At 47.2% G+C, this 23,727-nt stretch overlaps 3 protein-coding genes across 6 annotated transcripts in view; 2 read left to right on the top strand and 1 right to left on the bottom strand.

The window, feature by feature from the left end:
• The window catches only part of Adora1 (adenosine A1 receptor), a 68,283-nt gene that overhangs the window by 1,893 nt on the left and 42,663 nt on the right, over window positions 1–23,727 (bottom strand). The window lies entirely within an intron of this gene.
• On the top strand, window positions 10,616–18,574 carry Chi3l1 (chitinase 3 like 1). Of its 2 annotated transcripts, none has more exons than XM_029562184.1 (10): window positions 10,616–10,752; window positions 11,032–11,061; window positions 11,798–11,999; window positions 12,415–12,471; window positions 13,500–13,650; window positions 15,090–15,211; window positions 16,291–16,414; window positions 16,937–17,119; window positions 17,613–17,729; window positions 17,899–18,051. In XM_029562184.1, exons 1-10 carry the CDS (start codon window positions 10,626–10,628, stop codon window positions 17,947–17,949), a joined length of 1,164 nt encoding a protein of 387 aa, XP_029418044.1. In that variant the 5' UTR covers window positions 10,616–10,625; the 3' UTR covers window positions 17,950–18,051. The 2 variants fall into 2 exon arrangements, with proteins under 2 accessions (XP_029418044.1, XP_008828569.1); XM_008830347.3 differs by having other exon boundaries at window positions 10,620–10,752; window positions 17,937–18,574.
• Window positions 21,581–23,727, top strand: part of Mybph (myosin binding protein H) — an 8,599-nt gene continuing 6,452 nt past the window's right edge. For 2 of the 3 annotated variants that reach the window (XM_008830349.2, XM_029562183.1), the window contains exons 1-3: window positions 21,581–22,160; window positions 22,242–22,376; window positions 23,080–23,247. In XM_008830349.2, the coding sequence (XP_008828571.1) occupies window positions 21,932–22,160; window positions 22,242–22,376; window positions 23,080–23,247 (532 nt within the window). In that variant the 5' untranslated portion in view covers window positions 21,581–21,931. The remainder of the gene's footprint in view (window positions 22,161–22,241; window positions 22,377–23,079; window positions 23,248–23,727) is intronic. The other variant, XM_008830348.3, reaches the window with a different exon arrangement.

The following is a 23,727-nucleotide window of genomic DNA, read 5'->3' as shown; positions in this document are numbered from 1 at the left end:
AACCCCAATAAAAATCCCCATGACATACCTCACAGAATTACAAAAAAAAAATCCTTAAATTTGTATGGAAGCACAAAAGACCCCAAATTGCCAAAGCAACCCTCAGCACAAAGAACAATGCTGGGGGAATTACTATACAAGAAATCAAGGTATACAGCAGAGATATAGTCATAAAAACAGCATGGAACTGGTACAAAAATAGACACATAGAGAGATCAATGGAACATCATTGAAGACCCAAACATGAGTACACACAATTTCAGTCACCTGATATTTGACAAAGGTGCCAAGAACACACAATGGAGGAAAAATAGCATCTTCAATAAATGGTACTGGCAAGCTGGATCTCCACCTGTAGAAGACTGAAATTAGATCCTTATCTTTCACCTTGCACAAAAGTCAATTCCAAATGGATCAAAGACCTCAATATGAAACTCGAAACTCTGAAACTATTAGAAGAAAACATTGGCAGTAACCTACAAGACATAGGTGTAGGAAGGACTTTCTAAATCAGACACCAGTTGCTCAGGTGAATAATCAGCAAGTGGGACCTCATTAAACTAATAACCTTCTGTACAGCAAAATAAACAATCAAGAAAGTGAAAACTCACAGAGTGGGAAAAAAAATCTTTACCAGTGACACATCAAACTTTTAGAAGAAACCATTGCCAATAACATCTACAAGATACAGGTGTAGGAAAGGATTTTCTAAAGCAGACATCAATTGCCCAGGAAATAAGGTAAAAAATCAACAAATGGGTCCTCATTAAACTAAAAAGCTTCTGTACATCAAAAGAAGAAACCAAGGAAGTGAACAGAAAACCCACAGAATGGGAAAAAATCTTTACCAGTGACACATCTGACAGAGGTTTAATGTCTAGAATATATAAAGAACTCAAAAAACAAAGAAAAAGAAAACAAATGACCCAATTAAAAGATGGGCTAAAGATCTAAACAGAGTTCTCAAAGGAAGAAATAAAAATGTCTAAGAAACATCTTAAAAGGTGTTCAACATCTTTAGTAATTAGGGAAATGCAAATTAAAATCACCTTAAGATTTCACCTTACCCCAGTCAGACTGGCTAAGATCAAAAAAATAAATGATACCAAATGCTGGCAAGGATTGGAGAAAGGGGAATGCCCATTCACTGCTGGTGGGATTGCAAACTCATGCAACCCCTATGGAAAGCAGGTAGAGAACTCTTAAAAAACTAAAAATGAACCATATAACCCAGTTATACCACTCCTTGGCATATACCCAAAGGACTCATCCTATTGTAGAGATACTTGTACAACCATGTTTGTTGCTGCTGTTTTCACAATAGCTAAGAGATGGAAGCAACCTAAGTGTCCCTAAACTGACAAGTGGTTAATGAAAATGTGGCATATTTACACAATGGCATTCTACTCAGCAGTAAGGAAAGATGAAATAATTAAATTTGCAGGTAAATGGATGGAACTAGAAACTGTTACACTAAATAAAGTAACACAGACTCAGAAAAAAAAAAAAGATGTTCTCCCTCATTTGTTGATCCTAGCACCAAATCCTTATAATAGATGGAATCCCACTGAAATGGGCCAACAGCCCATGGAAAACAGATGATGCAGAGACTTGAAAGTTCAGTGCCTTGCCACAATGGGATGAAGATCATCCCACATCCATCACCCCCTCCAAGGCTCAGGGACTTTTGCAGAAGAGGTTGGAGGAAAGAATGTAAGAGCTGGAGGAAGGGGTGGAATGTTATCTGGAAGTGTCCTCTGACCACTATGCTGGCAAGCTGTAGTCACACCTCCTTTACCAGGCTCTTCAGTGAGTTGATGGGGGAATCAGTCACCCCTCTTACCCAATCAGATGACCTTAGCTGTGTGTGGGGGGGAAGGGCCAAGAATATATAAGATGAGAACACCATGAAGCACCTGTCTTACCATTTTGTGTGGCTGCTGGAAAGTCACAGGATGTATATTTGAGTGTGGACTTTCCAGTGCAGCTGTAAATAGGGGGGTACCCACTCTTCTGTAAATAAACCCCCACCCTATGCTCTGTTAGCAAGTCCAATAAACTCATTAGAATTTTCAAATAAAAAAAGACAGAGCTAATGGAAACCTTCATTATTCCACCAAAGTTGACCCCATGTTGGCAAATCCTTAGGTCTTTGATTTCTTATTCCTATTCCCCCCCCTTAAAGTTCATTGTATATGCATTTTTTTGTAATTCAATAATTTATTCCTCTAAAAAGTGTGTAAAATATATAGCTCTCATCCATAAAATATATATGAATGACATTTAAAATGGAGGCCTTTTAAAAAATTTTATTGAGAATTTCATACTGGCATATAAGCACATAAGGTGTTTTGATCAAATCCATGCCCACTCCCTCCCCTCCAACTCCTCCTCCCATATCGCCCCATCACTTTTTTCTGATAACTTCATGTACTCTTTCTTCTTCTTTTTTTAATAGGGCTTTTTGAGCTCTAACATTCCCCCCTATGAAGAAGTAACCCTAAAATATTTTAAGGATTAGATAAAAGCTCCCAAATACTTTTGACATTTTTGGACTTTGGAACAGAGTATGTTGTTAAGAGGCCCAAGGATAGTTTTACTTTTAGCAAAGAAACTGGCTACTTTTCTTTGGGGTCTTTTTACCCTAATTGCCTAGTCAATTCCTACCTCCTATTCTTATCACACCATCCTCTAAAGAGGTTGCCCAGCTTATGGATAGGGAATTGGGATGCAGACCACTCTAGCTTCTTCCATGCTGAACAGGGATGCAGGGTGAGGCAGTAAATTTTCAGGTAAATGGATGGATATAGAAACTGTTATACTAAGTGAAGTAACACAGACTCAGAAATACAAACGAAGAACATTCTCCCTCATATGTGGATCCTAGCACCAAATCCTTTTAAATTCCTGATCCTTTTAATCAGATGATGCTATACAACAGTCCCTTCTGTGTGAAATAACTACCATCATCATGACTTCAGCTGAGCCTGATCACTAAATTTCATCACAATTGCGATGGCTGAAGGCTGTCCTCATTCATTAAAGGAGGGCCAAGCAGGGACATTGAACCCTCTCTGGATTATCCAACTGTATGTAATTTGACCCTAATCACACATGGCCTGCTGAATTTGGGGAGGGCTAAAGTATACAATCTGTTGAAAGCTAGGAAGAGAAGGCATGACCCATGCTGGGAAAAGGCTATCCAGTGTGCATACCCTCAGGTCATTCATACACCTCAGCAACACCTCAGTTATCTCAAAGCCTTTTCGAGGTAACTGACACTGATTCTAACTATTCCAACAGCTATCAAAATACCTGAAAGCAAATCCTGAATCCATCACTCTCTGAGTCTAGCCTTGGCAGACAAAAGAAGAATGAGGAGGAACCCAATAGAGGGATGCTTTTGGAAGCCCTTGTCAAGAAATTCCAGTGGACTCATATGAACATTTGAAATTCTCCTTGTTCTGACTTTTTTCTAGTCCCCTGTCTAGAACTTGTAATGCTAATTACTCTTGCCTTTACTTCTCCTTCACATCTATTCACCAGTCAAGGACTTTCTTTTACCCCTACACATTGTATATGTATTTTTATGTAAACTGCTTCAAGTTATTTCTCAAAAAATGTGTTAAAATTGCCTCTCTTTGGAGATAAAAAAGTAATAAAAAACAAATTTAAAAAAAAAGCCCCACCCCCAAAAAAAGAAAAAAAAAAGAAGAAACAAAGGCTGGTAAGGGGCAGGGGGTAGCTCAGTGGTAGGGTGCTTCCCAGCCCTGAGCTCAATGTCCAATACTGCAAAAGAAGAGAGGAGGGGAAGAAGGGAGGGAGGGAGGGAGAGAGGGAGGGAAGGAGGGAGGGGGAAGGAAGGAGGCAGGCTACATTTCAACGTAAAAATGACATGTGATGTTTTCTAGAAAATGTTCATTTGGCTTTATGACTTAGGAATTCCCAGATTTACAGGTTATAAATAATTTCATTTCCTTGCAGGCCAAGAATATTAACAAATATGGGATCTTAGAGAAAATAGTGCTCGTAAAGATTTCACGTAATTACTTGGCATGCAAATGTAATTCCAGGCTCCAAGGCTCTGCAAAGCCTTCAGACAAAAGTTTACTGAAAAGCTTCAATATCGTCTGGGTTTAGTTTTGCTTGTATAAAAAGGAAGGCTGTGCCAATCTACAGCTCTCTTATGCCAATGGAGATAAATTTTGGCCAAATAAAACAAAATATTCATTTAACAGTGTTGAATCAGAAAAGTGTGAAGTAATTTATAGGATCCAATCCATGCCTCAAAGACAAGAAGCTGACCCCAAGGAAGGAAAAACCTGGCACTTGGCTTCATTCACCACTAAACAGCACTGGGTACAGAAGGAAATAGTTCTGGGTGGGAAAACCCCCCAAATCCGGGTTTAGCTGATGCTTCTGAGCTCTAAGATACTGAGCTTAGACACAACATTTCCCATAAATGTGCCAACCTGGTCAAAGCCAACTTTAGCTCTGATTTTCCCCAGGCTGCTGAGGGAAGATAGGTTGTAACTGTGCAGAGCCCGTGAAAACATCTGGTCTACCACCCAGGCAGGGCAGTCAGCCTTCCCTCTGCTGTTGGCTACTTTGCCACTAACCAGTCATTCTTTCTGGTTTGATCCTTTCCTATTTTCTTTTCATAAGTAATTGTTTTCTTGGTCCAGTGTGTCTGCTTGAGTCTTTGACAGCTTCCGCCTGTGCTGTCCCCAACCATGAGCAGAGTATTTGGGGATGGATTTCAACTCCTGCCTGGCAGAGGCTCACCTGGAAGACAAGACTGGCCTGCACAGAAAAGGACTCCCTCCTCAGCTGTTTGCCATGACCCCCAGGCAAGAAGGACCCTTAAACCTGAGTGACCACCCCAGGGCTTCCAGGAATTTGTCCTCTGAGAGTGGCCATGTCCACCCACAGGCTTCTGACGCAGTCTCATCACATGCCTGCCTCAAACCCTGCTCCACATTCTCCATGTCTCAACCTCTTCTGAATTCTCCCTTGACTCTTTCTGCCTAGGTTTCTGTCATTTCTCTTGCTACGCCACTGCCTTCTTCCTCTTCCTCTTCCTCCTCATCCTCCTCCCTCCCCCTGCTCCTCCTCCTCCTCCTCTTATTCTTCTTCCTCCTCCTCCTCTTCCTCCTCCTCCTCCTCCCTCCCCCTCCTCCTCCTCCTCCTCCTCTTATTCTTCTTCCTCATCCTCCTCTTCCTCCTCTTCCTCCTCCTCTTCCTCCTCTTCTATGCATGCTGGACAAGTACTCTACCATTGAGCTATACCCCTAGTCTTTTTTACTTTTCATTTTGAGACAAAGTCTCAAAGTTATCCAACCTGGCCTTGAATTTACTATATAGCCCAGGCCCCATGAAGCTAGGATCACTAGCCTACACCAATAGACTTGGCCATATGTTTTTTTCTCTTGCCAGACAGATAACCTAGCCCCTTTTTCCTTCTCAGTTTACACACCATTTCCTCAGGAACCCTTACCTGACCACTATAGAATCTCCCAACCCCAGGGAGGCTTGCCTTGTCGATTGCCTTGTCACAATGCTAATGCAAGCATTTTTTTTTTCTTCCTTTGACATCCATTTTCCTTGCCTGACTCTTTACAAAAAACAGGTACTGACTGTGTTTCTACTCACATTTCTGCTTCTGCTACCTACCACAGTGCTGGGCATCTAGAACATTCTCAGTAAGCACTGGGTGAATGAGGGCTAGATAGCATTAGTTGTCAGCTTGATACACCTGGATAGAAGGAGTCTCAATTGAGGAGTTTCCTCCATTGGACTGGCCTTTGAGCATGTCTGTGAGGCATTTTCTTGATTGTTGAGTGATGTCAAAGGGCCCAGCCTACTTTGGGTGTTGCCACCCCAGGGCAAGTGGCCCTGTGTTGCATTAAAAAAGCAGATTGAGCACAGACCAGAGGAGAAAGCCAGTAAGTTGAATTCCTCCATGATCTGTGCTCCATTTCCTGCCTCCAGGTTCCTGCCCTGATTTCCCTCAGTGATAAGCTGTGACCTGGAAGCTGTAAGACAAAATAAACCCTTTCCTCCCCAAATTGGTTTTGGTCAGAGTGTTTTGTCACAGCAATATAGAAGGGAACTAGGACAACTGTGTAGCAGGGGGTGGGGTGGGGCTAGAAAGGTCTCATCGAGGAAACTAAGTCAAGACACTTATTTTGTGATTTTGTGGTACCTCCCAAATCAGTTATTCATAGGTGACAAGAACTGGTGAATGGCATGAGATTTTGAGAAAATTAGGTTCCAAACTCAAAATAGTTTGGTGTGGTGTATATCCTTTGAGATCATGCATTTGTGCATCCCCATGAGAGCTTGCTATTGTGCATCCAGCACTGAGGCGAGTACATAGGAGGATGAAGGACCATTCCTTGTCCTTGTTGACTTCATAGTCTAGCTAGGGACATGGGCATTAAGAAAACCTCACACCCAAACACTGTAGCTATAACCACATCAGGAACTAGAAAGAATGACGCAGAGCACTCAAACAGGTCCAGTGAGCTCCACCCTCCCCAAGGGAGTCTGCCTTCCCTGAAAGTGAGGGGCCTAGATGAGGATGAGGCTAGACTGACCAAAGACAGGTAGTACTGGGCAGGATTTCTGACACACTGTCTGAGCAGAGTTGCTGGCTGACCATTCCAGGCTGCCTTTCACTGATGGTACAGCACACAACCTTGAGAGACAGACATACAGTTTCCCTATTTGTTTGCTGTCCAATATAACAAAGATAAAGGCTCCCTTCAGGGTCAAGGGCTTGCTGCTCTCTCTAAAAGACCTGAGTTCCTTAAATGAAGTTTTCCTCTGCTGTGATATGACCCACAGCATGCACTACATCCCATGGGCTGCTCCAACATCACCCTTGTAGGGCTTGGGGGTCCAAAGAAAACTGATTCAAACGTCAAGTTCATGCTTGATGAGCCATGAGTGATAAGAAGCTCTTTATTATCTATGTCCTACTTGGCTTTAACTGTCAACTTGACACAACCTGAGACATAAGAAGGAGTCTCAACTGAGCAATTTCCTAGATCAAAGTGGCCTATGGGTATGTTTGTGGAGGATTGTTTTGATGGTCAGTTGATGTAGGAGAACACAGACCACTGTAGGTAAGCACTGTTCCCTGGGCAGGTAGTTCTGGGTTATGTGAAAACACTAACTAAGCATGGATCTGTGAACCAACTAGCAAGAAGTGTTCTTCTATGGTTTCATGCTTGAGTTACAGGACTGTAACCTGTAAGCTGAAATAAACCCTTTCCTCCCCTTTTGGTCATGGTGTTTGTCACAGCAACAGAGAGCAAACTAGAGCAATCTCTGACATAGAATCTGTTAAGACTGTGACTGCTGTCCATATCGGATCCCAGGCCATTCATAGTTAGTGACATAGAATATACAAAGACCCTGTGGTAAGACAAAGTAGGACAAGCATAAGGATCTGAAGGAAGATGCCTGGAGCAATGTAGGGAGAAGGAGCATGGTGTGAGATGCAGTAGGCGGTGGTGAGCCAAGGGACCCTGAGGGAATCCTGCTGGGCCAGTCCAGCTGGGATAGGCCAGAAACAAGCCTGGGGGAGGGTGTGGGCATTTTTTGCAACAAACTTCATATATAATATGTGGAATTAGTAAGTTGAGCTTATAGGCTCACAGGCACAGAAAGCATACACCAACCCAAGCCTATGAAAGAGTCTAAGAAAGGAGATGAAATAGGCATCATTTTCTTCACATCCTATACCTTGTTGGACTGCTCTGTAATAGCTCCACTGGTAATGCGTGGAAGTCCTCTTCACAGTGTCCCAATCAAATAGGAGACACTTCTCAATGGCTGGCCCTGCTGCCAATCATCTTTGGTCCAAAAGAAATCAGTCACCTTAAGGAAGCCATGGTGACCTTGAGTACTCAGGGTCTAACCTGGGACCAGGCCCTTCTAATCTGCTTGTCTTTCAGCAGAGGGGAGAGGCTGTGACAGTTTTAGAGGAAGAGAAAGGGAGGGGTAGGCCAAGGATAGAGGGGCAAGGTCCCTCAAGGGAGGGCTGAGACTAATCCATCATAGATAGCATCCAACTGAGACAGATAGGGGGCCCTGGAGTGCTGGGCAAATGTTAAGCACTGTTAAAGTACTGATGAAAATCACTATTGGTGTTAATGATAAATTCTTCAAATCCTTATTGTAAGTAATCCTGGCTGCTGCGAGCAAAAGGACTATCAGTCTAAAAGCGGCCATACTTGCCTGGCCAGGCTTGGTGGTGTATGCTTTTAATCCCAACACTCACAAAGGAGGCAGGGCAAGCAGATCACTGTAAGTTCAAGGCCAGTTTGGTATACACAGAGTTCTAGGTCAGCCAGGGTTACATGATGAGACCCTATCTCAGAGAGAGAGAGAGACAGAGAGACAGAGAGACAGAGAGAGAAAGCAAAAAGCCAGGCACACTACTCTTTTACTTCCACAGACACATTGATAGATAAAACTACATGATTATCTCAGCTGATTGTTATAGCTCCTGGAGTCTCAGCCTCAGAGTTGTTTCAAATAGTTTGTATCAGACTTTCTGCTATCACAAGCCCTAGTGAGCTCTAGAAGACCCAGCAACCATTTCCATTTCCACCTAGTCCAGGAGATCACTTCCCCTGCTGGCCCAGCAGAAGGATTAATTAAGATTAATCTTTGGTGAAAACACAAATCCCCTTTGCTTGTGAGGTGTGCTGTGATTAGTCCAAACACTCCTTATCTGCCTATATAAGCAAGCAGTCTTTTTAGGCTCCTTGAGTTGACTGGGAGACACCCTCCCAAGCTGCCTCTCCAAGTGTTGCAATTTTAGACCCAACTAAAAGCTCCTCTTGAGTGGTCTTTTCTTATCTGCTTTTAGTAGTGTGGGCTGAGCTACTGACATAAAGAAAGAAACAGCAGAGCCCACAAAGCAGCAGAAATGGCAGAAGCAGCCGAGGGGCAGTAGCAGTGACAAATGAAGGTTCACGTCTGTACCCATAACAGCAGCCAGTAGGCCAAGTTGAAGAAGTGGTAAGGCAGTGGGCTTCTTGACAGCTGAAGAGGCAGAGCTGAGCAACCAGCAGGCAGAGCTGCAAAATCAACAAGAGACCGACTGCCTGGCAGCTGAAGAACCGGCAACTGAACAATTTGAGAGAGTGGCCAGTGTGTAAAAGGAGGATGGGGGAAAAGAGAAGACAGAGCTGAGGCTGTCAGGAGCCAGAGAAGAGACGCTGCAGGTCCTGGTCACTGGGAGAGTTCCAGAGAGTTGTCAAACTTGTAGAGTCAAGGGTCTCAGACACCCAGCACCAGGTGGTGAATCACTGACTGCTATCAAGGCCTGAGACGTCTTGATACCTAGGCCTGCCTGGAAGGTGTGATGCCAGCTACTGCCGAAGACTAAGGAGCCCCTGCTTCCTAGACTAACACAAGGGCTGAAACACTTGGAGAACTAGGGGGCCCAGGCAGGAGGGCCACAGAAGCCTGTGACTCTAGAGTCTCAGCCAGTTGACTGGTGACATAATCACTACCTACTGGGATTACAAAGCCTCAGAAAAAGGTGTTCATAGACAGAGGCAAAAATAATCACCAAGTTCCCTAAGAAATGTGGGGGTCTTTGGTGGGAGAGGGTGAACTTGTTAGCCTACACCTGTAATCCTAGCACCCAGGAAGCTAAGGGAGGAGGAATTTGAGACAAGCCTGTGCTACACAATGAGACTCTGGAAAATCAAAACAACAATAAAAAGAAGTGTTTCCATTTCTTGTTAGTGCAGAGGGCATCCAGGGTTTTATCATGCAGAGAACTCGCTCCATCTGAATTACACTTCTTTCCCTAAGAGCCCTGGGAAACCAATGCAGAACTTAGAGCAGGAACGCCTCAATGGGTTTGGGTTTCAGAAGCATCTCTGAAAGGAGAGGAATTATTGATCTGAGATCTCCCACCCTATGTTCCTGAGGGAAACCACCAGCAGCCGTTATTTCCCCCATGTTTACTTCAGTGTCAGTTCACCACAGGCTCAGGCTGCAGCCTTAGGGTTCAGAGCCTTCTCAGGAACACCTCCTGTTCCGGCTTCCCTATTCAATAATCAGCACATAAATTGCTAAAAGGAGATGTGGGACCCCTCTCCAGCCCCCAAGGCTCTCTAGTCCTTACTTAGGCTCTGGCCAGCTATGGGAATAGCCACAAGACAGAAAGTCTGAGGGGAGGGCAGGCAATATAACAGTGGCCTTGTTTTGGTGCCCTGGCTTATATAACTCAGCTGTGCCTGCTTCAACCTGGCCAAAGGCCTGGACTGGGGGCTGGAGATACGCAGATAGAAGCTGCCAAAAAAGCTGGGAGACTGCTGCCAAGATCTTGCAAACTGTAGGGAGAAAAGGAATGGCAGGAAGGTTTTAGAAATGTGGCTGCATCATGCCCCAACCCCTAGCCCAAGATCATCACCCTAGTGGCCCTTCAGTTGGCAGGTACCTCATGGAGACAGGCCCAAAGTTCTCAAAACTCCACAGTTTCCCAATCCTCCTCTAATGGCCCTCAGGACATCCCCACCTCCACTTGTCAGCGTTGGGATTTACACACAGCTCAGTTCCTGTAAAGGGGATGGTTTGGGGTGTGGGGGAGTGGAATGGACTGGTATAAGAAGGAAGTGTGGGCCCTGGGGAAGAGGCCCTGTCAAGGCAGCTGGGCACCGAGAGAGGCCACCATGCCCCACTCTGCTGAAGCAAAGATGCATTTGAGGGTGACTCTGGCAGGTCTCTGGATTAATTGAGGGTGACTGGATTGGGCCAGGTGGGGCTGTGGACTTTCAAGCTAGAAGGCTCAGACTGCTTGAATAGCTACTGTTCAGTGGGTCCAGCCTCCTACCTGCAGGATGGAGGAGGGGGACAGCAGGTACAGGGAGCAGAACAAGGGAGGAGGAGCAGAAAGAAGGGGGAGGGAGGCTATCTGGAGCTGGGGCCTCACTTGTCTGAGGAGGGGCAGAAGAAAGGCAGTCATACCTACCACAGGTCTGACCCTGGATTTCCCTTCAGGCTTTGTGGTCCTGATGCTGTTCCAGTGCTGTGAGTACCCAGTCCCCTCCCCTCCACTGCTACCCTCTCCTAGAAGAACATTCTTTCAGGTTTTCCTGCTACTCTCAGGGTTTGGGAATATATATATTTGTCAGTGGTGAGTATGCAGATGTTTATTGTACAATTCTATCTTCTCCACTCTTCCATATATTTGAATTTTTTTTTCAAAACAATGAACTTCAAAAGGTTCAGGTTAGGGAAGGCTTCTGACAAGCAGTCTGAAGGAACGACTATCAGAACCCCAGAGCTCTGGGATGAGAGAGACCCACTGTTTCCCTCCACGTCTAAATGGTTAGAGGGACTTCATCTGCAGCAGGAGGAATTAAAATGAAAACAAAGAAAGAACTTCTCAGTTCCCTGTGACAGTGAGCCCTAGTTTAGGGACTGCTATTCTGGTGGGTCTTCCTACCAGGGGTAGAGAAGAGACTACCAGAGCTCCTCTCAGATCAAAGACCCCACTGCAGGGGAAGTTTGCAGGCAGGGCACCTTCTGCCACTGATGGGCGCAGGCCAGGCCTCTGTCCTTCTTAGAAGGCACTGCCTCCAGGAAGCCGCGGTCCTTGCACTGACTGGATGTTTCCTCATGAGCTTTCATCCAACAGGGAGTTCCCCAGGGAGAGCAGGCTGGGCTAGTTCTTTTTATTTAAGAATTCTCATTTTGCTAACTATCTCCACTCCCTGGCCCACACCCCATTGATGCCTAGTCCCATCCCAGATTTCTTGTTCAGGCTCTCCATACAAGCTGGTCTGCTACTACACCAACTGGTCTCAGTACCGGGAAGGGAATGGGAGCTGCTTCCCAGATGCCATCAACCGCTTCCTGTGTACCCACATCATCTACAGCTTTGCCAACATCAGCAACAATGAGATTGACACATGGGAGTGGAATGACGTGACACTCTATGGCATGTTGAACACACTTAAAACCAGGTTGGGCCACAGGCTGGCCAGGACAGGGGAGGAGGGACAGGTAGTTTGGCTGGTTCCAAGGTTGGACAGCTCTGTCCAAGAGGATGGTCTCCTAAGAACCTTCCAATGGGTGGGCAACAAGAGGGCCTTGGCTTCAGTGGGAGGAGGTGCTAAGGTAGATGACTAACAAGGTGACAGGTAGATGGCAGGAGGCCCCACAGAGTGCCCAGGAAGGAGCCTCTCCCTATCCGTGGCAACTCTGCTGGAGCCTGAAACTCACTTGTGAGCCCGTTTTGCCTCTCTCATTCCCTGGTTTTCTGGCTACGGGAAATTTTGGAGTTACTGCCATGTAGGCCGTGCCCTCCTAAAACAACAGTGTCCCCAGTGTCACAATAGCTTCACTCCACCACTGCTCTCCCACCACCCTGATCCACAGGAACCCCAACCTGAAGACCCTTCTGTCTGTTGGAGGATGGAAATTTGGCTCAGAAAGGTAGGACTCATTGCTGGGGCAGGATGTAGTAGAAAGTTAAAGTCCACCCACTGTTGGGGCATTCTGTTGCTCCAGATTAGCAAGGCACGGAAACCTCCATGGTGGTCAGGGGCTGCCTCATGCACATTTGAAAAACCAGAGCCCAGAGAGGAAGAGGGACTTACCAAAGTCACAAAGTAGATATTTCATTTCTTGCGATGCTTTATTTATTTATTTTCTTACTAAGTTGCCCAGTCTCGCCTGAAATTTACTATGTAGCCTAGACTAGCCTTGCACTCCCAGCAGCTCTCCTGTCTTGGGCCCTGATTATCGGTGTGTACCACTATGTCTAACTTTTGAAATACTCTTTGCTCTACACCTCAGGCCTGAAAACAAAGGACTTGCTGGGTACCATCATAAAGGCTGGGAGGAGTGGGAAGGAAGCCGTGGAGAATATGGAGGATAGAGACTATGAACGGGCAACTTAAAGTACTCAGAATAGGAGCTGGGCCCACAAAAGGGGCTGCAGTGGCCATAGTAACTCCCACTGAGTGCTCTCTGTGTCAGAACCCTTTCCCAGGGGGCTGGGGTGTAGCCTAGTGGTAGCACACTTGCTTAGCATGCAGGCCTTAGTTTAATACTAAGCACTGAAAAGAAGAAAAAGGAGGAGGAGGAGGAAGAGAAGGAAGAGGAGGAAGAAGAGGAGGAGGAGGAGAATCAGGACCTTTTCCTGCAATTATCACACACAATCCTCGAGACAACTCAAGATGTTTGTTATTTTACTTCATAGATAGGAAAGTGACAGTCAGGTTGTACCTACTCATATTGTATCTGCTCCAAGTGGCTGGCTAGTCTCAGACACAGCAGTGTCTGACTCCAAGGCACATACTCTTCTTAATTCCTGAGCTGGGTTCTATCCCTTGCAGACCCTTCCTAAGGCTGCCAGTTAAGGGCCCCTGGGTCCCAAGCCCTGGAAACCTCACTGTAATACCACAATCTCTGACTCATATATGAGTAACAAGTTCATTCTGGGGGTGATTTTGTCCTAGATTTTCGAGGATCGCCTCCAATGCCCAGAGGCGCAGGACTTTCATCAAGTCAGTGCCCCCATTTTTGCGGGCCCATGGCTTTGATGGGCTGGATCTCGCCTGGCTCTACCCCAACCCAAGAGACAAACAGCATCTCACCACCCTGATTAAGGTGCTGGGCAGGGGCAGGGGGCAGGGGCTGGGGATGGGTGTCAGCATGTGGGCTAGTAAAGGTCTCTTCAACCAAGAGTCTCCCAAGGATGAGCATAAGGGCCTCAGAGAGAAAGACTTATAACCATTGTGGGAGGTGAATAAGGGCTCCTAACAGGTGGAAGGTTGTGGCAGAGCAGGACGCCCCACTCTGCACTGCCCATTACCCACTTAGAGGAGTGTCCATTTTCCACTGTTCATTTCCAAAATGATGTCACCAACTACCCAATAAGCAAGGTGTACACAGAAACACAACTCAATCTGAGGACAGCCCAAGCATCTTCAGTTCCCAGGGGAAAGTCCCCAAGTGAACAAACTGTCCACATTACCACAGTGAATCTCTTTGACCTTGTGATTTCATGCACCAGTTACAACAAAGTGCAGAATAAGAGGTACATGTCTTCCAAGGTCATCACTCACTACTTGATGGTCCCTCCAAGACTAAGAGTCATTGAGTGCAGATGGTAGGTGTGGGACTGGTTTGGGGTTGAGTGTATGTTTGAGTATGTAGGGGTTACTGTGCATGCACATATGTACACACATGTATAGAGGCCAGACAGAGGGCAACTTTGAGTGTCATTCCTCAAGTACTATCCACCTTGTTTTATTCTGTTCTTTATTGTTATTATTATTATTATTATTTATTATTAGACTTGTACTTGAGATTAGAGTTTGAGTTTTAGTTAAGATATCTGCTTTATAAGTTTCTGACTTTATTTTTTAATATTTTCTTTATTATTTTTATTTTATGTGTTTGAGTACATTGCTTGCATGTATGTAAGTGCAGCAGTGCTATCTAATACCTGTGGAGGTCAGAAGAGGCTGTCAAATCCCCTGGAACTGGAGTTAGGACAGTTGTTAGCTGCCATGTGGGTGTTGGGATTCAAACCCAGGTCTTCTGCAAGAACAGCTAGTGTTCTTAACCGCTGAGCCATCTCTCCAGCCCCTTATTCTGCTCTTTTGAGATAAGGTCTGTCATTGGCCTGGAACTTACCAAATAAGCCAGGCTGGCTGGCCAATGAGCCCAGAGATCATCTCCACCTCCCACTGCTGGGATTACAAGCACATACCACCACACCTAGCTTTCTTTCTTTTTTATTTCTTCTTTTTTTTTTTTTTTTTCACAAGGGTTCTGGGGCTCAAACTCTGGTTCTGGTGCTTGCTTTTTACAGACTGAGCAATCTCCCCAGCCTTCAAACCTTATTTTTGTAAAAGGATGGGGCATCCTGAGGGTGGGACCAGTGACAGGCCACTGTGTCATTTCCACTATGTCCCCAGGCAGATGAGGGATCTCAGCAGATAGGGAAGGTCAGCAAGGTACCCAGGACCTTGACTTCCCTGCACAAGCCCCTCTCTCGTGCACCTGGGCCCCCTTTTCTCAACTGCCTTCCTTCCACCCAGGAATTGAAGGCTGAATTCATAAAGGAAGTCCAACCAGGAACAGAGCAGCTCCTGCTCAGTGCAGCTGTGTCAGCAGGGAAGGCGGCCATTGACAGTGGCTATGATGTTGCCCAGATATCCCAGTGAGTCTCCTGCCCTGGCAGGCCCTTAGACACCTCTGCAAATGCCCCTCTTTCTCCCACCCTTCCCTAGCATCCCATAGAAGACTCAGGAACCTGAGCTTCTCCACCCAATTCTTCCAAAAACTTTGATGCGTGAACTTTAGCAAACCACTGTCCTCTCTGTGACTCAGTGTCCCCATCTTTCAAACAAGCCACAATAACCTATCCTTCCTTTTTCACTTGGGGTGTTGTTGGCAAGGTTGAGAGAGTGGCTATGAGTGAATTTTGGAAAGGTGTAGAAAGAATTGTACAAATGTACCAGCCACTCCAGAGTGCCTTCTCTACACTAGGCCAGGCAGAGCACTAGGCCCAAGAGAGGCAACCTGCAGCAAGAACACTTGCATGTGTAAGGTAGGGGGAGCCAGCTTTCCTATATTGCCAAGCCCCTTTCTCCATATGCATTCAAACTGCCAACAGCCATACAGCAGCTCTCCCAAAGGGGCTCAGGTAGGGCCACGGGAAAGCCAGGAGGAGGGAATAAGGATGTTCAAAGTGACTTGGAACCTCCCTTAGACCTTAGGAGCATAGTTTGGCACTTAAATTGTTCACTTAGAGAGTGAGAAAAAGGTAACACGCCAGTTTGTTCTGAATCTCTGAGGCTCAGAGGCTTACATTCCTGCCTTCACACCCCTTGCCATGGGGCTGCAGAGCACCCTCTCCTCCCACCCCTACCCGGCTTGAGTATGTCTTATGCTGAGCTAGCTCCTTCCCCAGTAGGCTGTCCATTTGATTTTTAACTTGCTTTCATCAAGACAAGCATCGCAGGAGTGGAGGGCTAAGGAAGGGAGATCAGCTCACACAAGAGTGCTGGGAGCCTCGTAGAGCTGCCTATTCTCACCTGGAGCCACCAAGGGAACCCAGAACCCACACTGGGTGTGGCTCAGGAGAGGCAGCCAGCAGTCAGGATAGTCTCTGAAGCAACTGCGCTTTGGGTCAATGTTTGTCAGTTTTCTGCTTCCCACATCCTGCTGAGCCTTAGCTGTGAAGCCAAGAACTTTTAAAATTTCTAACTCCTTTCACGTCCAATTCCTTTCTCTTAGACACCTGGATTTCATCAGCCTCATGACCTATGATTTCCATGGAACCTGGTACCAGACTACAGGACACCACAGTCCCCTCTTCCGAGGCCAGCAGGACACTAGTCTTTACAGATTCAATAATGTGGTGGGTGCCTGGAAGGAGAGAGCATGGGAGGGGGTCATAAAGCCCTGCCACCTGAGGGTGCACACACGGCTACCTTTTTCTTCAGTACAGTCCTACAAGATGGGTTATGAAAGCCATCTCACAGATAAGAAAACAGGCCCAATGTCAGTATTCTCCATAGCTTCACAGGGTCAACTATTCCAGTAAAGGCATAAGGGGTAGATAAAAAGAAGCTGGGAGCTTAGAGGTGGGAGTCTACCCTCAGCCTGCCATATGCTCACTGTGCAACCTGAGCCAACCACCCAGTTTCTGTGTCTGTCACATGTTAACAATCACTTCTTAGGTCTAAAAGGAGCTTTTCAAGAATGAACCTTTAAAAATCACTTTTAACTGGCATTATCAGTTCCCAGAGGGAGAGGATTCCCAAATGCACTGTATAACTGTCACTGCTCCTGTCAAGGCAGCAGTATTTATTGTACAACCCTTCCTATCTGCACACTACCAGCCCAGCTAACTGCTCCTGCTGTCTCTTCTCTGCCCCAGGACTATGCTGTGGGGTACGTGCTGAGGCTGGGAGCCCCGGCCAGCAAACTGCTGCTGGGCATCCCCATCTTCGGGAAGAGCTTCACTCTGGCATCTTCTGAAACACAAGTTGGAGCCCCTGTCTCGGGGCCAGGATTACCAGGCCGGTTCACCAAGGAAGAAGGGATCCTTGCCTATTATGAGGTAATAAAGTTCCTTCGCACCGGCTACCCCAGAGAAGAAGGGCCTCCCTACTCACTCCCTGCCCGGAAGACACACTTTTTCTGCTTTGGAAATTTAAAAAACAAAAACAAAAACAAAACAACATTCACTTGGCCTCCAGAAGACACAGGTCCATGAGTCTATACCACCAAGCCACCAGAATATTCCTCTGGCCTCAAACCTGGGGTCTTTATCTCAGTTCAGGAAAGACAATGACCAAGAGGCTTTGTGTGTTTTGTCTAGCTTCTGAGACAACCCTCAGTGTCAGCTCACTTTCTCTCATCCCTTTTTAAGATGCAAGAGGCAATCAAATCCCTAAAACCCTCAGGCTACAACTGAACTCTGGGACATTGGCATCTGTTTTTCGTAAATTTGCATGAAGCTTGGAGCCTGAAAACCCATGAGGGGTCTACAAACTGAAGGATGACTTCTAGTGACCCCACAAGCCTGCCACCCCTGCTTTATTTCTGTTCAGATCTGTGACTTCCTGCAAGGAGCTAAAGTACATAGAATTACTGGCCAGCAAGTCCCCTATGCCACCAAGGGTAACCAGTGGGTGGGATATGACGACGAGGAGAGTGTCAAAAGCAAGGTAAGCTTCCCCAAAGCCACACCCCAGGACAAAGGAAAGGAGGCCCTGCTCCAAGCAGCCAATTTTGGTCCCCTGCCCCAGGGCTGAGCTTGGATATGTGGGTCTCAGGTCGGGGGCACTCCTGGGGAAGGGTCCCAGAGCACAGTTCCCCCCTATGCACCTTCCTCAGAGAACCCAGCCCTACCTGCTCTGGACCACCCCCACCAGGTGCAGTATCTGAAAAACAAGCAGCTGGCAGGTGCCATGGTGTGGGCACTGGATTTGGATGACTTCCGGGGCTCCTTCTGTGGCCAGAATCTACGCTTCCCACTCATCAACACCATCAAGGAGGCACTTGCTGTGGCTTAGCTCTGTCTTTCCTCATACCGTAACTCACACCCTCTGGCTCCAATTGGCCAAGAGCCTGGTCACCTGCACTGTACCCCTGCTGAACCTCAGTGTCCCTCCCTTGGAACCTGTGTAAAGGGCTACAGCACTGAGATTTGGGCTCAGCCTTGGTGGCCAGGGAGATAGGGTAGGATTATAAGGTCATGGGGGCCTGGAGACCAGCACAGTGTGAGATACTAGACCAGTACATACCCATTGATGAATGGAAATTCTCAGATTCTAAGCCCAGCACAAAGGGATTTCTTAACTCCTTTGCCCCCAGCTCTTATGATCAAAAGACACCATTTCGGAAAGTTATATCACCAAGTAAGCAAACATTGTACAAGATGCACTGGCTGAACTAATTATGCCTTCTGTAAAGCCCAACTTGAAGCCTTCGCTTAGGAACATAATCGTGTCTCCATCCCACTTCCCTTTCCTAATTCCACAGCTCAATAAAGCACACAAGCTTAACAGTATGTCGCACTTTTCTTCAGTCACCTCAGTGGGTACACTGGGCCATGCACTCATTTTTCCCTATCTTTTCTGGGCTCCTCTCTCTGAAGACTTGATGTCCTGTTCTGGGCCCCAGAGAGCCTCAATGAGAGGTGGGTCTCCTCAGACAGGGTACAGGCTTAGACTTTACCCAAGCATGGTGAACAGCCTTCCAGATAATAAAGTCATTGCTGTTCAGACTTTAAAACTAAATTTCTTGTAGAAAGAGATTGCTTCATATCCTGAAGGTTTGCAGGAAAGAAAGTCATTAATCCAAATGTGTCTCTTCTGACCCTCTGGAAGGTGATGACAGCCAACCACAGGATCCAGTTAGAGAGCTCTGGAACCCAGGCCCGTCAGGGCCAGAAAGGAAGGCAGTGCCCTTTCATTGTACCCTTCCTACTGCCCAGGACTGGGGGCTCCACAGGACCCGCAGGAGGCAGCCTTCTTGTCTCTACTGCAGCTTGTTGTCTTAGGGGCAGCCCATCTCAATGCTGGACTGCAAGCTATCAAGAATCCAGTGCTGCCGGTGTCCCCAGCTCTCTGTCCTTGTGCTCATTGTCCCTTCACATTCTTCCCTCCACTATTTAACAGACCAAGCTCCCCTGTTCAAGTTGGCCTGAGACAGGAGTTGGAGGAAAGACAGAACAGAAAACCAGTCAGTTTTCCAGTCTTTATGAGGTGGAGATGCTGTCACCGAACTCTTGTGAATTTCCAGAGCCAGGACATGAGTTTATTCCAGGCACAATGCATTCTTCACCTGCAGGGAATTTATCTATGGATTCCTTGATGTTTGGATTATCTGACTTGGGATAATCATGAGTTGGTCTGATGTCAGTGACTCTGGGTTGAGGCTCAGGGAAGCAAATGCCTATCTGCTGTCCTGAAATCTGAACCAGCTGGAGCCAGGCACATGCAGATGATTCCAAGGTTACAACTCTGCTAAAGGCAAGGAGCTTGGCCAGTCTTAGGAGTACAGGGAACCTGGCATTTTATGCTGGCCAGTGGGCCAAGCAGTCCCAAATCTATGCCCACTGTCCACCTCACCACAGTCTTTGAAACCCAGGACTGCGAGTTCTCCTAGGCAACTAGTCCATGTCTCTAGGGCTCCCCTTCCCCCAGCTTGGGACAGGTTGAGAACAGGGCTGACTCAGGGTCCTGCCGAGTTAGTCACATTCACTTATAGCTGCACAGTCAGAGGCCAGGGTGGAGATCGGGTCTCCCTGCCCGGGCCCTACCCAGCAGAACACTGACTCACCTGGCAGAGGACATGGACACCCAGGCAGAGCTGACCCAGAGGCTCCCCAGGACCTCCAATGACCCCCCTCACAAGGACAACTGGGGTTGAGAGGCAGCCATATTCCTGTGCCCCGTCCTCAGAAAAGGCTAGAGCCTGTATGCTGTTGACAGCCCTAAGTAAATTACATGTTCATTTATTTCTTAATTGTAGGATACACTCTATCTGATAAAGAATGCATGAGAGGTATGTGTTTAATCTGAAGAGCTACTGTGCACTGAAGGGCAAGAATGAAACCTCAGAAACACAAGACTTCACTGTCTCATACATCCTTGACCCCTCACCTAGAGACATTTTATGCCAGCGTTGGCCTTGCCTTCCTTTTATATGGCTTACCACCTATGGGTGCACTTTGAAGAAGAGACTTTTATGAACAGGTTTGGATTTCTGGGACAAGTTAATAATCATGTTTCTGTGAGCCTTGCTCCTTAGGATTCACCATTAGGTCTGTAAGAGCAGCCATACTGTCCATAATTGAACTTGTTGATGAACTTCTGCGTCTTAGTCTGGGTTTCACTTCAGAGTTATATAAATACTCCAGCTGTTTACCCAATGTGGAAAGACAGCTGTTTCTCTCAGATTTCAGCTATTCTAAGTGATACCTCCTTGAAAATTCCCATCCATGTCTCCTGAGAATCATGTGTGTGCAGTTCCAGGAATGGGCAAGCAGGGCCCACCAATCTCTGCCCTGCCTTTTCCAGAGTCATTGCTCAGATCCACCCACAATGAAAATGTTGGTTGCTCCTCCTCCCCTTCCTCTCTGACACATGGTGTCTTTAGAACTTCACATTATTACCAATCTTAACATTTTCTTGAATAAATCAATCAGTGACAAAGAATTCGGCCATATCTGCCTCATTTTCCACACTGAGAAAGTCCATGCTCAGGTTCCTCTTCATAGAGGCTGAGAATTTCAAAGCAGCCTCCAGGGTTTCATCATGTCTGCCTGTCTCCTTGTCCTCAAGAACTAAGGGCTCTCAGTGGTATATGGTAACTTTAATATATGGTAAATTGAGGCCTAGGGTAAGGTGGATACTTACCTTACCTTATGGTTTGAATGTCTTTCCTAAAATTCATTTAATTGTCACTGTAACAATATTAAGAGGTGGGGCCTTTTAAAGAAGTGATTATGCCATGGGGCACATCCATCATGAATGGGTTAATACATTATTAGGGGAGAGGGTTAGTTACTGCCAGCATGGGAACCTGATAAAAAGGATGAGCTCAACCCAATTTCCTGTATTGTCTTCCTTTCTGCACATTCTGACTCAGCACAAAGCTCTTCACTGGATGCACACATCAGGGTCTTGGACTTCTTGACCCCTAGAGCCATGAGAAAACAACCCTCTTTTGTTTGTAATTTACCAGCCCTATGGTGTGATGTTATAACAGCTATAAAATGATCATGACTGTCTCCTGGGACTCATTGCTAGAGCATCTACCTCTGGTCAACCTACCTTGGATATCTGAATTCTTTGCCTCCCTGTGCCCTTAGCCTCACACAGCACAAGTGGGAGTCCTCAGGGCCTGTGGGGAGCAAGCAGGGTAAAAGGGCAAAAGTGGGAGTGTTCACAGGAAAGACTGGTTCAAGTAATCTCAGGCCCTACTCAGGAGACCCAGGACCAAGGGGTACCTATGAAGGCCAGACTCATGGCACTGATTTGGTCTCTTTCTCCTGATGACAGGTCTCCCCTATTACCCCAACTCCTGACATAGGCCCCAGTGATGTTCCAGTTTACCCATCTATGCCCCCCTAATCTGAGAACTGGCACCCTGGCTGTGAGGTCCAGCTGGGGTGATGGCAAGGTAATACATGGCTCAGGGGCTCTTGCAGTTCCTCCCCAGAGCTATTCCTGGCCTGGGTGTCTCCCTACCCCCCTGTTCCCCTGCCTGACCTGACCCTACAGCTGGGAATGGTTTTCTGTGGGTGGGGCAGCTCCTGCCTATATAAGCCTGAACCTAGGTGGCCCAGGCACCCTGGAGGCTAAGATTCTCCATTGCTGACCCCTGCACACTCCAGCCTGACCTCCTGGCCAGCTCAGAAATGACAGGAAAAGCCAACTCTGAGGGCCCTGTCTCTAGTCCAGAGAAGATAGCACCTGACTCTACCAAGGCGCCCACCACAGAGCCTTCTGGAGAAGTGGCAGCAGCAGAGTCTCCCGAGCAACAGCAGGATCCAGAACCTCAGAAGCCTGGCTCTCAGACTCTGGACCCTGAAGCTCCTGCAGCCCCCGCCACCCTTGCAACCACTAAGCCTGAACCTCCAAGTGAAGGTGACCAAAGGTAGGGCAGGCGGAGAAGGGAGGAAGGTGTGCAGGGAGGGCCTCTTCATTTCACCCTGGCTTTTCCCCTAGATGTCCCCAGTGTCCCACTGCAGCTAACCGTGGAGGATGTGAGCCACAGCTCCTTGACCGTGAGCTGGGAGCCCCCTGAGAAGCTGGGGAGGCTGGGGCTCCAAGGCTATGTGTTGGAGTTCTGCCAAGAGGGAGGTGAGTGTCAGGTTCAGTCCTCCTTCCACCCAGTTTATGTGGGTCTAGGGCAGCAAGGACTAGCCCAATCCTGCAACCAGCCAGCCCAGGAGACACAGAGAGAGCAGATATAGACAGTGGCCTCCTTAACTCTCCAGCTACCACCTCCTGCTCCTTGGGGATCTCTGAAGGCACAAGGATGATCAGTGACCCAGGAGCCCTCTCATCCTCCAGTTCTAGGGGACCCTCTGGGTAAAAGAAAGGAGGGGGACACTGATATGATGAGAAGGAAAGGAGGTGCTAAGTCTCTGAGGACCCTGTTCAGGTATGGTAACTAGGAGGCAGAAAGTGGGGGAACTACAGAGGAGGGGACAGAGTAAGAGAGAGGAGAGCCAGAGAAAGCAGGGGTATCTACCCCAGTTACTGATGCTACTGTTTCCTGTTATGACAGTCAAGTTCAGCATGGCCTCTGTCTCTGTCCTTACTTTGCTGCATGTGACATTGTGAATGTGTCCAACCCTTTCTGGCCCCCTCTGGCCACTAACCCAGAGCTCTAACATCACATGTCTTTGATGCCACTTAACACTATGAAGTCAGGGAAGGGGAGAAGGGGAAATAAGGCCTGAGAGGGAGGTCAGCTTCTGCAGATCACCCTTGAGAAAGAAAGCTCCCATGAGAAGGATGGCCATGTCACCAAGACCTCACACATTCTCATTGTCCTCAGCCTCAGAGTGGGTGCCTGTGAATGCCCGGCCTGTAATGGTGACCCAGCAGACAATACGGAACCTGACTCTGGGAGACAAGTTCTTCCTACGTGTGGCTGCAGTGAGCTCTGCAGGGGCTGGGCCACCGGCTGTGCTGGACCAGCCTGTCCACATCCAAGAGATCACTGGTAAAGCATCTCTTGACCTCTTGCTCACCAACCTGATGTAATCGGGAAACTGAGGCCACGGGCAGAGGGACCCAGGCAGTCATTTCCCTATCACACATACGCAAGCCACATGCCGTTCTGTCTTGCCTTGAGAAAGTTTCAGATTCTTCAGCAGCAAGGGGCATCTGGAGGTCAAAGAAGCCACTTCCCTGAGTGGTCCAGTTCCCAAGCATCAGGGAGCGGCTTCCTGCTGTCCAGAGATGAGAGGTCGGGTTCCCTGGCTCCTGTCTCAGGGTCCTAATGCTAAGAGGCCATCTCTTCTTCCTTTGTCTTAATCTTAATCCCTCTAGCAGACAGGGAAGCTGTTTTTTGTTTTGTGTGTGTGTGTGTGTGTGTGTGTGTGTGTGTGTGTGTGTGTGTGTGTGTGTGTTTTGTATTTTCTTGTGTGTGGGCTACAAGTTCTTCATTTTTTATAACACAGAGAGAAGGCCCGCTTCCCCT

The sequence above is a fragment of the Nannospalax galili genome, unplaced genomic scaffold (assembly GCF_000622305.1).
Source record: "Nannospalax galili isolate Female #2095 unplaced genomic scaffold, S.galili_v1.0 scaffold113, whole genome shotgun sequence".
Classification (NCBI taxonomy): domain Eukaryota; kingdom Metazoa; phylum Chordata; class Mammalia; order Rodentia; family Spalacidae; genus Nannospalax; species Nannospalax galili.
This window is presented reverse-complemented; position numbering and strand designations above follow the sequence as displayed.